At 44.0% G+C, this 17,684-nt stretch overlaps 1 protein-coding gene across 1 annotated transcript in view; it reads right to left on the bottom strand.

The window, feature by feature from the left end:
• Positions 1-12,901: 12,901 nt before the first annotated feature.
• TYROBP (transmembrane immune signaling adaptor TYROBP) overlaps positions 12,902-17,684 on the bottom strand; it is a 55,153-nt gene continuing 50,370 nt past the window's right edge. The window contains exons 4-5 of the mRNA XM_077260210.1: positions 14,499-14,551; positions 12,902-14,305 (exon numbers count right to left, since the gene is read on the bottom strand). Of these exons, the coding sequence (XP_077116325.1) occupies positions 14,249-14,305; positions 14,499-14,551 (110 nt within the window). The 3' untranslated portion in view covers positions 12,902-14,248. The remainder of the gene's footprint in view (positions 14,306-14,498; positions 14,552-17,684) is intronic.

Genomic DNA, 17,684 nt, shown 5'->3' on the forward strand with positions numbered 1-17,684 from the left:
CATGCACACGCGAGCAAGAGCAAGGGGTGGTAGTGCCAGTGGGAAAGGTATGGAGCAGGGAGGTAACAGCCCCTCAATGGGTAGAAGACTTGAAGAAGGAGCTTAAGCGAGTCCGTGAGGAGGTGGCTGAATATAAGAAGATCCCTGCTGCAGAAACCGCCCTCCAAAGTGAGACTAGTGCCGTTCGGCGAAGAAGACTGCCTAGATGCTACAACTGCGGAGCATCCAGTCAAAATGAAGAGGAGGCAATGTGGACCCGGGATTCCCAGCTGAAGATAGGAAGAATCTGGGAGGAGATTGAGAGTCTGGGGAAAGCCCTTACTGCTGTTTTGGGGACCAGCGGCATATCCCGAGGTAACGTGTGGAAGCCGCCAGAAAGAGATATAGGAGAGGTGCGCCACATAAAGAAGGCTTCGGTGGCGGCCCCAGAGTGTAACTCCGTATCCTGGGATGAAGAGCAACCGCAGATGAGAGATGTCCCCTGCCGAGGTCGACGATCCAAACTGAAGCGCCCTCCAGACAGACGCAGACGTGAGTGCTGGACGTGCAGAAAGGTGGGACACATGTCCAGAAATTGCCCTACCCGAGAAGAGCGGTGGCAGAGATCCGCTCACCCCTCTGAGGGTCCTGCTAACTGGAGGGAATGTCGCCCCTGGAGGGAATGGTACGGCAGGAAGAGAAGAGTTCCACCTAGGACAAGACAGTACCACAATGTCGGACGCCAAGGAGAGGTGGAGAAGGTGTCAAGCATCTCTGGTGAGACTCAGACCGGCAGGAAGAAAGTGACGTTCTCTCGAGAAGACCACCAAAGTGCTTTACTACCCTGTCCAGCACGAGTTCCTGAAGAAGGTGAGAAAGTGCCAAGTGTTCCTGCGACACTCGTTTTCAATGTCCGAGCCGATGAGGAGGAGGAACCACTGATGTCGTCCCCTGAGGTGAAGAATGTGCTGGCTGTCAGCTCACCAGTTCCTGATCGGACAAGGGAAATGGAGCAGCTGTGTGAGACAGGGCGTGTGGCTGAGAATACCTGGGAAGTGATGCCCGCAGAGCCCGGCGCAGATGACAAAGAGTCCGGCCTGCATGGTCTTAATTCATCTGACTCAAGGTTTGACAAGAATGCTCCTGTCAAAGAGAGGGGGAGCTATGAAGAAGAATTGCGTGTACTAAGCCCCCAAACTGAGGAGCCTGAACAAGAAGTCCCTAAAGTTTCCGATAACAACAAGGAGGAGGATGAATCATCTACGCAGACATCTGCTAGCGGCAAAGCTGAGAAGAAGAAGAAAAAGAAGAAGACAGCAGTTGTTGATGACGCAAAGAAAGCATATCTCAACCTGACTGATGAGCAGCTCCTAAACCATTTAGTCTTGGAGTATCTACAAGAAGAAAGGCAGAAGGAGATGCGAGAATCGCAGGTATCTGACTCCCCTCCGAAGAACAAAGAGAAGCACGAAGAGAATGGCGAGCTTTAAGAGAGGGGGAATGTAAGGAGGTTGCTTTCCCTGCTACTTGCCTGGAACCACTTAGCCAGACAGCTGGGTTGTTGGGGGGAAGACTTTCTGCCCTGGACAGAGGGGACAGGTTGACTGCTGGGAAAAGAGAGGGGAGTGGTCAGAAAAGTGCGGGAGAGAGAGCGCGCCAGAGAGGGGACAGCGTGCCAGAGAGAAAGCAAGCTGCAGCGCCGCGCTCCCCATGACAGAGTGCTCCCCGTGAGGGCACTGAGGCTGAGATACCCACCAGAGTGACGGCTGGATGTGAGGGTGTAGATTTGGAAGCCTCCAGAATCAGAGACAGTGACTGTGCAGCCCTGGTGACCGCAGTGACAAGCAAAGAATCCCTGGTGACCGCAGTGACAAGCAAAGAATCCCTGAGTGTGATAAGTAACTACCCAGAGTGTGTGTGACAGCGTTAATACAGGGAGACTGTCAGCCTGGTGCATAGAGGCTCTTGCAGAAGCGACGAGACTGTGCTATTTCCTGGTTTCACTTTCACTTTGCGAAGAACAGATTGCAGAGAGACTTAACCCCGGACCTTCCAGGAGACACAGAAGAGACTTCAGGATCCCAAGCCCTGCTGGTGACTGTATCCACATTGGGAAAAGGACCCTCCAGTCAGGACCTCCCTGGGCTGATAAGTTACAAGAACACTCGTTAACCCTTTGATTCCACTTGACTGTTTACTGTTTTACTTGACTATTAACCCCGTTTACTCCCTGCGAGGAGAATTTTACCCCTGTTAATAAATCCCCTTCAACAGTTGGTCTGTTTGTTCCGTGGTGACATACGCAACCCTGCACTCTATTACAGTAACATCATTTATTTTATTTTTGCCAGCCACTAAAAGGTCTCATAACTACAAGATTATCTGTTTTTCACACTGAGAGCATTATTTTTTCAACTGGCTAGTACGGTACCAAACCCCTTTTTTACTTTTTCCAGTCCCGACACTTCTAGTAAGAGCGACTTATCACTGCGCCACATGAAAAACAAAAATCATCTGAGAAACTATTCTGTCATTTTCTCAAAAAAAAAATATTGAAGATATAAACAAAAGGCAAAACTTTTCACAGGTTAAAAAAAGTAAGAAAGTATTTATAGAAAATACATCCTGGAAACGCGTCGGTTTGTGTCACTTTGAAGGTTGCAATGAAGAAGGTGCAGTAGAAGACCACCATGGACCACCGAACCTTGACCAGTTTGGGGGCTTTTGAGTGTTCCCCCTCCATCTCTACAGCACTTTAACTTTAAGTTACATTGTAACAGTTGGTTGTTACCAATAGTTTAAAGAAAAATCCATCCAGTAAAAAGACCCTAGAGGAACGTGATAGACATCGGAGACAACTGAGATTGTCATCTGCTGGAAGACTCCTACAAGAATCCTTGGTGGGACGGTGGATCTTCGCGTTGCCTAAAAGCTTCTTCTAAATCAATAGTTTTCTCAACCAGTTAGCAGAAGGAAGGAGTGCGATTTGAATTTTGGAACAGAATTTTGGCTGGAATAGATAGGGGCTGTATGTGGGGCTCATTGTACTGTATAGAGCACAATGTGAGGCCATTATACTGTACAGAGCACTATGTGGGGTCCATTATATTACATGAAGCACTACATGGGGATCATTATATTGTAATGAGGACTATGTGAAAACATTATACAGTATTCAAATCAATGCAGGGTCCATTGTACTGTATGGAGGACTATGTGGAGCCATTATACTATATGGAAGGCAATTCAGGACCCATTATAATGTATGGAGGCCTATATGGGGCTATTATGCTGTATGGAATACTATGTGGGGTTCATTATAATGTATGGAAGGCAATGCATGCCTCATTTTGCTGTATGAAGGACTATGTGGGGCCATTTTACTATATGGAAGGCAATTCAGGACCCATTATAATGTATGGAGGCCTATATGGGGCCATTATGCTGTATGGAATACTCTGTGGGGTTCATTATACTGTATGGACGGCAATGCACGCCTCATTTTGCTGTATGAAGGACTATGTGGGGCCATTTCGCTAAGTGGAAGGCAATTCAGGACCCATTATAATGTATGGAGGCCTATATGGGGCCATTATGCTGTATGGAATACTATGTTGAGTCCATTATACTGTATGGAAGGCAATGCATGCCTCATTATGCTGTATGAAGGACTATGTGGGGCCATTTTACTATATGGAAGGCAATTCAGGACCAATTATAATGTATGGAGGCCTATATGGGGCCTTTATACTGTATGGAAGACTATGTGGGGTCCTTGAGATCATTAACAAGTTCCCCCATGCAGTTTTGGGCTGATCTCTCACCTTCCTCATGATTAAGGATACCCCATGAGGTGAGATTTTGCATGATGTCTCAGATCGATGTCGATTGACAGTCATTTTGTATTTCTTTCATTTTCTTACTATTACACCAACAGTTGTCTCCTTCTCACCTAGCTTCTTGCTTATGGTTTTGTAGCCCCTTCCAGCTTTGTGCAGGTCTATGAACTTGTCCCTGACATCCTTATAAAGCTCTTTGGTCTTGCCCATGTTGTAGAGGTTAGAGTCTGATTAATTGAGTCTGTGGACAGGAATCTTTTATAAAGGTGACTATGTAAGACAGCTGTCCTTAATGCAGGTAACGAGTGGATTAGGAGTCTAACTGGTCTGTAAGAGCCAGAACTCTTAATGGTTGGTAGGGGATCAAATACTTATTTCTCACTGCAAAATGCAAATAAATGTACATAATTTATACAATGTGATTTTCGGGATTTTATTTTTTATATTCTATCTCTCAATGTTAAAATTAACCTACCCTTAAAATTATAGACTGTTCATGTCTTTGTCAGTGGGCAAACTTACAAAATAAGCAAGGGATCAAATACTTATTTCCCCACGGTATCTATTAGCTATCTATTATCTATTATTGATCTATGTATGTATTCTGTATCTATTCACTCTCTCTCTCTCTTGATCACCTCTCTACTACTTATCCATTTCATGTAAATCTCTCATATCTATTTAATGCCAATCTATCTATGATCTCAGTTTGTTTTCAGGCCTCGGTGTGAAAAACAAGATAATCTTGTAGTTATGAGACCTTTTACTGGCTAACAAAAATAAAATAAATGATGTTACAAAGCAGCTTTTGGGACTTCTTAGGTCCCTTCCTCAGGCATCGTATAACAAAGTTTCTGAAGGAACACAAATATATGCACAAACAGCAAAAAAAGAGAGAAAAAAGAGGGGCATGGTATAATAAATGATCCTTTGAATAAACAAACAAACTGAGCTCAGAGACTGAATCCTTAATTGGATTAGACTAGTTGGCCCCTGCAAAATTTTCATACATTGGTTATCGGGGGCACAGGCAATTTTAGGAAAATCAAGCTTGTCAAATGTTAATGCATTTAATGAGATGATGAACACAGAGAGGTATTTATATATGTAGATTGGTAATACAATAAATTGGTTTGATAAGTAGAAGCTAAAAAAATGTCTTGAGGTTGTGGTGCCACCTGCAGGTTATTGTTGTTTTCTGCAGGTCTCTGAAAATGAATGTTTAAACTGTATTTATTGAGCAAATCCTGAATGTGTGGTTTGTTTGTGTCTTTTCTTGCTGAAGGAGGCAAGTTTACCTTTCAAATGGTGTATTATTTGTGTTTGTGGTGCGAAGTAGTCACAGAAAAAGCAGTGCATGTTTACAAATGTGTTTGCATATGTGACTCACCATTTGTGTGTGTGGGGTGTAGTAATCTATGAAAAAGCAGTGCATGTTTACAAATGTGTTTGCATATGTGACTCACCTGCAGTGAAGTGTGCAATCCTCAAATTTGCCTGAAATAGGCTGGGCAAGCACTTCAGCAAGCTGGAAAGACCACAAGGCAAATGACACCTGCAGGTAATTTGTCCTTTGAAATGGTGTATCATTTGTGTGTGTCGGTGGAGTATAAATGGAGCAAGTGTGCAATTGAATAGGCAGTGCATGTTTACAAATGTGTTTGCATATGTGACTCACCTGCAGTGAAGTGTGCAATCCTCCAATGTGCCTGAAATCAGCTGGGCAAGGAGTTCGGCAAGCTGGAAAGCCCCCAAGGCAAATGTTAGGATTTGTTTGTGATGTCTGTAAGCAGCTTTGTGGTAGTGTACTTTGGGTTAGTGTGGTGCCACCTGCAGGTCATTTTTCCTTACTGCAGGTTTATGAAAATTAATGTTTAAACTGTATTTTGTGATCACATTATGGATGTGTGTTTTGTTTGGCTACCTTCTTGCTGAAGTGGGCAAGTTTACCTTTCAAATGGTGTATCATTTGTGTGTGGGTGCAGTATGAACGGAAATACAAAGTAATCACCGAAAGAGTGTTTAGAAATAATATAGAAGGATTAGTGGTGTGAAAGTTTTATAGTCCCAACATCCAAGTAAGATCAGAGGCCTAGTGCCCACACTGTCTCTGGAGAAGAGGCTGGTGCCCTTGCTGTCTCTGGAGCAGAGGCCTGGTGCCCTCACTGTCTCTGGAGCAGAGGCCTGGTGCCCTCATTGTATCTGGAGTAGAGGCCTGGTGCCCGCATTGTCTATGGAGCAGAGGCCTGGTGTCCTCACTGTCTCTGAAGCAGAGGCCTGGTGTCCTCGCTGTCTCTGGAGCAAAGGCCTGGTGCCCTCGCTGTCTCTGGAGCAGAGGCCTTTTGCCTGCACTGTCTCTGGAGCAGGTTCCTGGTGTCCTTACTGTCTCTGGAGCAGAGGCCTGGTGTCCTCATTGTCTCTGGAGCTGATTCCTGGTGTCCTCTCTGTCTCTGGAGCAGATTCCTGGTGTCATCACTGTCTCTGGAGCAGAGGCCTGGTGTCCTCATTGTCTCTGGAGCAGATTCCTGGTGTCCTCACTGTCTCTGGAGCAGATTCCTGGTGTCCTCACTGTCTCTGGAGCAGAGGCCTGGTGTCCTCACTGTATCTGGAGCAGAGGCCTGGTGTCCTCACTGTCTCTGGAGCAGATTCCTGGTGCACTCACTGTCTCTGGAGCAGAGGCCTGGTGCCTGCACTGTCTCTGGAGCAGATTCCTGGTGTCCTCACTGTCTCTGGAGCAGGGACCTGGTGCTCTCACTGTCTCTGGAGCAGAGGCCTGGTGCCCTCACTGTCTCTGGAGCAGATTCCTGGTGCCGTCACCGTCTCTGTAGCAGGGGCCTTGTGCTCTCACTGTCTCTGGAGCAGGGGCCTGGTGCCCTCATTGTCTCTGGAGCAGATTCCTGGTGCCGTCACTGTCTCTGGAGCAGAGGCCTGATGCCTGCACTGTCTCTGGAGCAGATTCCTGGTGTCCTCACTCTCTCTGGGGCAGGTTCCTGATGCCCTCACTGTCTCTGGAGCAGAGGCCTGGTGCCCTCACTGTCTCCGGAGCAGATTCCTGGTGCCCTCACTGTCTCTGGAGCAGATTCCTGGTGCCCTCCCTGTCTTTGGAGCAGAGGCCTGGTGCCCTCACTCTCTCTGGAGCAGATTCCTGGTGCCCTCACAGTCTCTGGAGCAGACTCCTGGTGTCCTCACTGTCTCTGGAGCAGATTCCTGGTGTCCTCACTGTCTCTGGAGCAGATTCCTGGTGTCCTCACTGTCTCTGGAGCAGATTCCTGGTGTCCTCACTGTCTCTGGAGCAGATTCCTGGTGTCCTCACTGTCTCTGGAGCAGATTCCTGGTGTCCTCACTGTCTCTGGAGCAGATTTCTGGTGTACTCACTGTCTCTGGAGCAGGGACCTGGTTCCCACACTGTCTCTGGAGCAGAGGCCTGGTGTCCTCACTGTCTCTGGAGCAGAGGCCTGGTGCCCTTGCAGCGCCCCAGAGTCCTGGTCGTTGCAGTACTGTGGCTCCGCCGCTAAGGGGAGCTATGGTACGTCTGATGGCACTGAAGGAGTTCATCTGACCAGGTATCACATACACCAATACATTTCACAGTCGGGCCTCCAGGGGGAGCTAAGGGTACTATTCATTAGGCCACTCCTCACATACTGGTAAAACTGGGGGTCAGGCAGGAAGTTAGAGAGAACGCTGACTGGGTTGGAACCAGGCAACACCTTGTGGCAGAGGGTGTTGTAGGGGAAGATTCGGTAGGGTCCCTGTCAGGGGTGGGATCCTGACAGAGGCCTGGCAAACAGAGAGAAAGCTACGGGACCGCGCCTGCACTTCATATCGGCGGTGCCCTAAGAAAGGACAAGAAGCGAGATTTATTGTGCTGAGTGAGAAACGAGATCAATGCAACAGGGAGAAATACCAGTAAGAGTCATGCTGTTAGACCGAGGCAACATCCTACTGAGGCGTAAATAACCGGTGGCCGCAACGCCGAGGAGGTATAGAGCTCTAAGCCATACTTCAAACCAACGGCAGGACAGTCAGTCACAGGCGGGCTGTCTCACCTAAATCACCTACGCAGACATAGGGGGCAACCTTTGGAGAGGGGCGACTCTAGGGTCCCGGAAGAGCTCCGAGCCTACCCGTCATACGGGTGCGTCCCAACCATAACACCTGGGAGGGACGGAAGATTAGCAGAAGATCATCTAATCGAGTTGTGAGGGAACACGAGAAACAGACACAACAGTTGTGGGGACTATCCCGTAAGCACAGCAGGGGAGGACCACAACACATAGCGCTAGCAGGAAGGCACAGATTTCCACCTGCAAGGAGAACTCTGGAGGTGCCATTGAACCGGCCGGACTTGCGCAGCCTGGTGAACCGTATTCCGGACTGAGGACCCAGAGACCTTCAGTAAAGAGGTAAAGAGACTGCAACCTGGTGTCCTCGTTATTTACTGCACCGCACCACCACCACTATCCACATCTATTACTGTACACCCCTCAGCAGGGTCACGGACCGGGTCTAGCCACCGTGGCAACCCCAGAGCAGAGACTCAGAGGCCCGGTACCGGGTACCCCTCGGCCCTGCGGCAGTGGGGGCGCTACACCCTCACTGTCTCTGGAGCAGGTTCCTGATGCCCTCACTGTCTCTGGAGCAGAGGCCTGGTGTCCTCACTGTCTCTGGCACAGGTTCCTGGTGCCCTCATTGTCTCTGGAATAGATTCCTGGTGCCCTCACTATCTCTGGCACAGGTTCCTGGTGCCCTCACTGTCTCTGGAGCAGGTTCCTGGTGCCCTCACTGTCTCTGGAGCAGGGGCTGGTGCCCTCACTATCTCTGGAGCAGAGGCCTGGTGCCCTCACTGTCTCTGGAGCAGATTCCTGGTGCCCTCACTGTCTCTGGCGCAGGTTCCTGGTGCCCTCACTGTCTCTGGCGCAGGTTCCTGGTGTCCTCACTGTCTCTGGCGCAGATTCCTGGTGCCCTCACTGTCTTTGGAGCAGATTCCTGGTGCCCTCACTGTCTCTGGAGCAGATTCCTGGTGTCCTCACTGTGTCTGGAGCAGGTTCCTAGTGCTCTCACTGTCTCTGGCTCAGGTTCCTGGTGCCCTCACTGTCTCTGGAGGAGATTCCTGGTTCCCTCACTGTCTCTGGTGCAGGTTCCTGGTGCCCTCACTGTCTCTGGCGCAGGTTCCTGGTGTCCTCACTGTCTCTGGTGCAGGTTCCTGGTGCCCTCACTGTCTGTGGCGCAGATTCCTGATGCCCTCACTGTCTCTGGAGCAGATTCCTGGTGTCCTCATTGTCTCTGGAGCAGATTCCTGGTGTCCTCATTGTCTCTGGCGCAGATTCCTGGTGCCCTCACTGTCTCTGGAGCAGAGGCCTGGTGCCCTCACTGTCTCTGGAGCAGAGGCCTGGTGCCCTCACTGTCTCTGGAGCAGGTTCCTGGTGCCCTCACTGTCTCTGGAGAAGGTTCCTCAGATTCTGTAGTCATAAAATCCTTCTGACAGATTTAGTCCTGTGTGGATGGAATCAAAGACTTTAATACGTTTTTATTCCCAAACCCTGGGACATTTTTGTGATTTAAAATTGCCTTTTAAGATGACAACTTTCATATTGTTTATGTTGTGTCTCGGCCTACAGATATGTTTGTCCACTGCTAAATGTTTTTATTTTTATCTGCAGTTGTGTGGAGAGGAGTCCTCATCCTTGCTCTCAGATTCTGTCCTGTTTCTCCCACATAGAGGCCCCCAATAGGACCTATAGTGCACAGAGTTAAGTACACCCCATTGAAAGAAGAACATGTGAATATCCTGGGAATCTTATTTTTGTTTTTCAAGGGTTCATTAATTATACCATGACCCTCTTTTTTTTGCTGTTTGTGTGTATATTTGTGTTCCTTCAGAAACTTTGTTATACCATGCCTGAGGAAGAGACCTAAGATGTCCCAAAAGCTGCTTTGTAACATCATTTATTTTATTTTTGTCAGAAACTAAAAGGTCTCATAACTACAAGATTATCTGTTTTTCACACTGAGAGCATTATTTTTTCAACTGGCTAGTACGGTACCAAACCCCTTTTTTACTTTTTCCAGTCCCGACACTTCTAGTAAGAGCGACTTATCACTGTGCCACATGAAAAACAAAAATCATCTGAGAAACTATTCTGTCATTTTCTAAAAAAAAAATATTGAAGATATAAACAAAAGGCAAAACTTTTCACAGGTTAAAAAAAGTAAGAAAGTATTTATAGAAAATACATCCTGGAAACGCGTCGGTTTGTGTCACTTTGAAGGTTGCAATGAAGAAGGTGCAGTAGAAGACCACCATGGACCACCGAACCTTGACCAGTTTGGGGGCTTTTGAGTGTTCCCCCTCCATCTCTACAGCACTTTAACTTTAAGTTACATTGTAACAGTTGGTTGTTACCAATAGTTTAAAGAAAAATCCATCCAGTAAAAAGACCCTAGAGGAACGTGATAGACATCGGAGACAACTGAGATTGTCATCTGCTGGAAGACTCCTACAAGAATCCTTGGTGGGACGGTGGATCTTCGCGTTGCCTAAAAGCTTCTTCTAAAGGTACCTTCACACGAAGCGACGCTGCAGCGATAGCGACAACGATGTCGATCGCTGCAGCGTCGCTGTTTGGTCGCTGGAGAGCTGTCACACAGACCGCTCTCCAGCGATCAACTATGCCGAGGTCCCCTGGTAACCAGGGTAAACATCGGGTAACTAAGCGCAGGGCCGCGCTTAGTAACCCGATGTTTACCCTGGTTACCAGCGTAAAATCTAAAAAAAACAAACAGCACATACTTACATTCACGTCCCCCTGCGTCCACTTCCTGACTGACTGAGCGCCGTACAGTGAGAGCAGAGCGGTGACGTCACCGCTGTGCTGCTTTCACTTTCACTTTGCGGCGCTGAGTCAGAGGAGGAAGCAGACTGCAGGGGACGCAATGTGAGTATGTGCTGTTTGTTTTTTTTACATTTTACGCTAGTAACCAGGGTAAACATCGGGTAACTAAGCGCGGCCCTGCGCTTAGTAACCCGATGTTTACCCTGGTTACCAGTGTAAAATATCGCTGGTATCGTTGCTTTTGCTTTCAAACACAACGATACACAGCGATCGGACGACCAAATAAAGTTCTGGACTTTATTCAGCGACCAGCGACATCACAGCAGGATCCTGATCGCTGCTGCGTGTCAAACGAAACGATATCGCTAGCGAGGACGCTGCAACGTCACGGATTGCTAGCGATATCGTTATAATGTCGTTTCGTGTGAAGGTACCTTTAATCAAAAGTTTTCTCAACCAGTTAGCAGAACCAAGAATGGTCTGGTAGGGGTTGACTTCCCACCTCTGCACAGGGGGAATCTCGGGCCATCTCCGCTGCGGTCTCCCATTCGTCTCCTGCCACAGTGGAGGCTGCTCAGCGTCTCGCTCAATCTGACTCTGTGAGGAGGATTACTGCTGCTCTTCCAGCTTCTGCTATTGTAGTCAGTGCTGGGCAGCGGTGAGCAGACGCTTTTGGGACTAAGTCTTGCTTTTCTCCTTCTGAGCAAGCCCAGGGTAAGATCTCTCATTGGAGATCGAGGGTCACATGCTTGGATACTGCAGCAAAGCCCATTGGTCCCTCTTGGAAGGTCCTGTTCGGGCTGCAGCTATAAAAGGCTTGCAAGGCCGCACGGCCATGCGCTAGTGTCTTTCTAAATTATGTGCTTTGCGCCAGTGTGGTCATGTGTGATTGTGTTCAGGGACTCGGCTGAAATAAGCCCCTAGAATGCTGGCACCTCCGGCGAGGAGTTTTGTGTGCATGCATGACCACTGTCTGCTCTCTTTTGGGTAGTTAGCCTGTGCTCCTGTGAAGTTAACAGGGCGCAGAGCTTTGCTTTCACGGCTGCTCTGTGAGTTAACCGAGCTAGCCAATTCCGCCATATAGTGCTGCCATTTGTCTAGCAGCAGGTTCTCCTGCACGGTGGACCCCGGGCTGCGAACGCACCAATAACAATAAAAACTATTTTCCTCGGTGCGTTCCGCTAGCCCTAACATGGTCTTTCTGTAACAAGATGAAGATTCTTGGGTGATACTACAAGGCCCCATCTCCTAGCAAGTGAGAGGTGCTATCATGTCTAGAGTTCATAGGATGGCAATACACATAGTCTTAGTTTAATGAGGTTCTCCAGCACCACTTCTGCCCCGGAGGTGAGCGTTTCCAATAATGTAATGACCCTGCACACCTGCGAGGATATGATAAGCCGGTGTTGTCCGGTTCTCATAGAATCCATGCTGAGAACAGATGGGATTTAAGTGTCATGTCCAATTTACATTTTTTTAAAATATATGTTTCTTAGGCTCTGTACAATGGGAGACTTCACGTATCAACAATGAAAATCCATAAATCTAAAGAAAACAGGTTCAGAACCAAGAGAGTTCTGGTTATATGAGCTTACCATCTATGGGAATTAGAGAGAAGAGAAATGAAAAGGATAAAAGAAAAGGAAAGAGAAGGGAGAGGAAGGGAAAAGAGAATAGAAGAAGGGAAAGAAAAGGAGAGAAGAAGAGAGGAGAGAAGAAGAGAAGAGAGAGGAAGGGAAAAGAGAAGAGAGAAGAACAGAGGAGAGAAGAAAAAAAGAAGAGAGAGGAAGGGGAAAAATAAGAAAGAGGAAGGAAAGAGAAGAGGAGAGAAGAGAGGAATGAAGAAAAAGAGGAGAGAGAGGAAGGGGAAAGAGAAGAGAGAGGAAGGGGAAAGAGAAAAGGAGAGAAGAAGAGAGGAGAAAAACAGGAAGGGGAAAGAGAAAAGGAGAGAAGAACAGAGGAGTGAAGAAAAAGAGAAGAGAGAGGAAGGGGAAAGAGAAGAGAGAGGAAGGAAAGAGAAGAGGAGAGAAGAGAGGAATGAAGAAAAAGAGGAGAGGAAGGGGAAAGAAAAGGAGAGAAGAGAGGAGAGAAGAGAAGAAGAGAGGAGAAAAAGAGAAGAGAGAGGAAGGGAAAGAGAAGAAGAGAGGAGAGGAAAAGATGAGAAAAGAGAGGAGAGAAGAAAAAGAGAAAAGAGAGGAAGGGAAAAGAGAAGAGGATAGAAGAAAAGAATGTCTCTTAGGCTCTGTACTCATTTGCGCTTTTTTTGTCTCCTATTTTTCTATACTAGGCTCTGTACAATGGGAGATTACATGTATCAATGACAATCCATAAATCAAAGGAAAACAGATTCAGACAGAATAGTTAACAAATACGATCTATGGGAGTGAGAGACAAGAGAAATGGAGATGAGAGAAGAAAAGAAATGGAAAGGGAAGAGATAAAAAGGAGAGAGGAAGAGAAAAGAGTTGACAAAAGAAGAAGAAAGAAAAGAAAAGGAAATAGAAGAGAGAAAAAGAAGAGGAGAAATAAAACAAAAAAAGGAAGGAAAACAAAAAAGGGAAGGGAATTGAAAGGAGAAGAGAAGACAAGAAAAGAGGATATGAGAGGAAAAGAGGAGAGGGGAGAGAGGAAGAGATGAGAAAAAAAGAAAAGAAAATAGAAGAAAAGAGAAGTATAGGGTTGAAAAGTGGAGGTTGAACAAAAAAAGGAGGGAAAAAAAGAAAAGAGGAGGGAATTGAAAGAAGGAGAAGAGAAGAAGCAAATACAAGGGAAGAGGAGAAGAAAAGAGAAGAATAGAAAAGAGAAAGAAAGAGATGATAGGTGTGGAGAGAAGAAAAGGAAAGATAATTAAGAAAAAGAGAAGAGAGGAAGGGAGAGGAAGAGAGGAGAAGAGAGAAAAAAGAGGAGAAAAAAAGAGAACAGAGGAAAAGTGAAGAGATGAAAGGAGGGGAGAGGAGATGCAAACAGAAGAGAGTAGCAGATAGATTCTATAGACTGAGGGTTGCAGAGTGATATTAGTGATGACGGAGGAGCGGGGACCTTGTGTGTTAGTGTCAGGGCTGTAACATTGTATTCTCTGGGTGACAAAACACAGAGAGAAGTTTCCTTGTAGATATCAGAGATCAACATGCTGAGAGCAAGACCTTAGGGGAGAAAATGGCCGGGGAGACCCCAGAGAAGAAGATGTCAGATGGCGGAGGAGATACTGTGCCATTTCTATAAGCTCTTTCCTCATTATATATGTTGTATACAATGTATCACTGCACATATCAGTGTTTTGGGCGAAGTCCTGGAAGGTTTAGGTCACACAGGGCCCTGATGCTACATAACACAGGGAACCGAGGACTACAACAAGCCCGATCATTTGGGCTTAAGTCTGACCATAGGTCCTCGTGGCCTCCTCAACATAGCACACGGTGAGATGCCTGGTGTCGTCCTGCTGATTTTTTGAGGACAGTCTAGAAGGGATGAAGCAGAAATGACGATGCAGCAGAGAGATGGGCAACCTTCCATTCCTATCTCGTTCTTCTCTGTGCGTGAACGGGTAGATAATAGTGAAGACACAACATTGAAGAGAATATCTTCTTTTAAAAGTCAATTGCGCCCTGCACTTAGGTCATTGTAAATGTCAACCCTGTGACCACGAAGCTCCTGAGAAGACAGAAGGAAACATCATTAAATGGGGTCATCGGACGCTTTCCTCTCTCTCCCACCCTCCTCTCTTATTGGGCCCAAGCAATAAAACAGCGCCCCACTAACAGGAATAATTCTTACTTTTAGGAATAGTTAAAAAATTGATTATAAATAACAACATATGTATAATTACTCTCACATAGAAACTCACTTCATACGTGGCTTCATTGGCTGCAGAATTGTCCTTCATCCTTTTCAGTTTCTCTAATTATAAAAATAGAAGAAGAAATTCAAAGATTAATGAAAAATTATTAATTACATTTCATAAACTAAAAAGGCAGTATTATAGTAGTTATATTCTTTTACATAGGGGGCAGTATTGTAGTAGCTATATTCTTGTACATAGGGGCAGTATTATAGTAGTTATATTCTTTTACATAGGGGGAAGTATTATAGTAGTTATATTCTTGTACATAGGGGCAGTATTATAGTAGTTATATTCTTGTACATAGGGGCAGTATTATAGTAGTTATATTCTTGTACATAGGGGCAGTATTATAGTAGTTATATTCTTGTACATAGGAGCAGTATTTTAGTAGTTATATTATTGTACATAGGAGCAGTATTATAGTAGCTATATTCTTGTATATAGGGGCAGTATTATAGTAGATATATTCTTGTACATAGGAGCAGTATTATAGTAGCTATATTCTTGTATATAGGGGCAGTATTATAGTAGTTATATTCTTGTACATAGGGGCAGTATTATAGTAGTTATATTCTTGTACATAGGGGGCAGTATTATAGTAGTTATATTCTTGTACATAGGGGCTGTATTATAGTAGTTATATTCTTGTACATAGGAGCAGTATTATAATAGTTATATTCTTGTACATAGGGGCAGTATTATAGTAGTTATATTCTTGCACATAGGGGGCAGTATTATAGTAGTTATATTCTTGTACATAGGGGGCAGTATTATAGTAGTTATATTCTTGTACATAGGGGGCAGTATTATAGTAGTTATATTCTTGTACATAGGGGCAGTATTATAGTAGTTGTATTCTTGTACATAGGAGCAGTATTATAGTAGTTATATTCTTGTACATAGGGGCATTATTATAGTACTTATATTCGTGTACATAGGAGCAGTATTATAGTAGTTATATTCTTGTACATAGGAGCAGTATTATAGCAGCTATATTCCTGTACATAGAGAGCAGTATTATAGTAGTTATATTCTTGTATATAGGGGGCAGTATTATAGTACTTATATTCTTGTACACAGGAGCAGTATTATAGTAGTTATATTCTTGTACATAGGGGCAGTATTATAGTAGTTATATTCTTGTACATAGGAGCAGTATTATAATAGTTATATTCTTGTACATAGGGGGCAGTATTATAGTAGTTATATTCTTGTACATAGGGAGAAGTATTATAGTAGTTATATTCTTGTACATAGGGAGAAGTATTATAGTAGTTATATTCTTCTACATAGGGGGCAGTATTATAGTAGTTATATTCTTGTACATAGGGGCAGTATTATAGTAGTTGTATTCTTGTACATAGGAGCAGTATTATAGTAGTTATATTCTTGTACATAGGGGCATTATTATAGTACTTATATTCGTGTACATAGGAGCAGTATTATAGTAGTTATATTCTTGTACATAGGAGCAGTATTATAGCAGCTATATTCCTGTACATAGAGAGCAGTATTATAGTAGTTATATTCTTGTATATAGGGGGCAGTATTATAGTACTTATATTCTTGTACACAGGAGCAGTATTATAGTAGTTATATTCTTGTACATAGGGGCAGTATTATAGTAGTTATATTCTTGTACATAGGAGCAGTATTATAATAGTTATATTCTTGTACATAGGGGGCAATATTATAGTAGTTATATTCTTGTACATAGGGAGAAGTATTATAGTAGTTATATTCTTGTACATAGGGAGAAGTATTATAGTAGTTATATTCTTCTACATAGGGGGCAGTATTATAGTAGTTATATTCTTGTACATAGGGAGAAGTATTATAGTAGTTATATTCTTCTACATAGGGGGCAGTATTATAGTAGTTATATTCTTGTACATAGGGAGAAGTATTATAGTAGTTATATTCTTCTACATAGGGGGCAGTATTATAGTAGTTATATTCTTGCACATAGGGGTAGTATTATAGTAGTTATATTCTTGTACATAGGAGCAGTATTATAGTAGTTATATTCTTGTACATAGGGGCAGTATTATAGTAGTTATATTCTTGTACATAGGAGCAGTATTATAGTAGTTATATTCTTGTACATAGGGGCAGTATGATAGTACTTATATTCGTGTACATAGGAGCAGTATTATAGTAGTTATATTCTTGTATATAGGGGGCAGTATTATAGTACTTATATTCTTGTACACAGGAGCAGTATTATAGTAGTTATATTCTTGTACATAGGGGCAGTATTAGAGTAGTTATATTCTTGTACATAGGAGCAGTATTATAATAGTTATATTCTTGTACATAGCGGGCAGTATTATAGTAGTTATATTCTTGTACATAGGGAGAAGTATTATAGTAGTTATATTCTTGTACATAGGGAGAAGTATTATAGTAGTTATATTCTTCTACATAGGGGGCAGTATTATAGTAGTTATATTCTTGCACATAGGGGTAGTATTATAGTAGTTATATTCTTGTACATAGGAGCAGTATTATAGTAGTTATATTCTTGTACATAGGGGCAGTATTATAGTAGTTATATTCTTGTACATAGGAGCAGTATTATAGTAGTTATATTCTTGTACATAGGGGCAGTATTATAGTACTTATATTCGTGTACATCGGAGCAGTATTATAGTAGTTATATTCTTGTATATAGGGAGCAGTATTATAGTACTTATATTCTTGTACACAGGAGCAGTATTATAGTAGTTATATTCTTGTACATAGGGGCAGTATTATAGTAGTTATATTCTTGTACATAGGAGCAGTATTATAATAGTTATATTCTTGTACATAGGGGGCAGTATTATAGTAGTTATATTCTTGCACATAGGGGTAGTATTATAGTAGTTATATTCTTGTACATAGGAGCAGTATTATAGTAGTTATATTCTTGTACATAGGGGCAGTATTATAGTAGTTATATTCTTGTACATAAGAGCAGTATTATAGTAGTTATATTCTTGTACATAGGGGCAGTATTATAGCAGCTATATTCCTGTACATAGAGAGCAGTATTATAGTAGTTATATTCTTGTATATAGGGGGCAGTATTATAGTACTTATATTCTTGTACACAGGAGCAGTATTATAGTAGTTATATTCTTGTACATAGGGGCAGTATGATAGTAGTTATATTCTTGTACATAGGGAGAAGTATTATAGTAGTTA

This window comes from Ranitomeya variabilis, chromosome 4, assembly GCF_051348905.1.
Source record: "Ranitomeya variabilis isolate aRanVar5 chromosome 4, aRanVar5.hap1, whole genome shotgun sequence".
Taxonomy (NCBI): Eukaryota; Metazoa; Chordata; class Amphibia; order Anura; family Dendrobatidae; genus Ranitomeya; species Ranitomeya variabilis.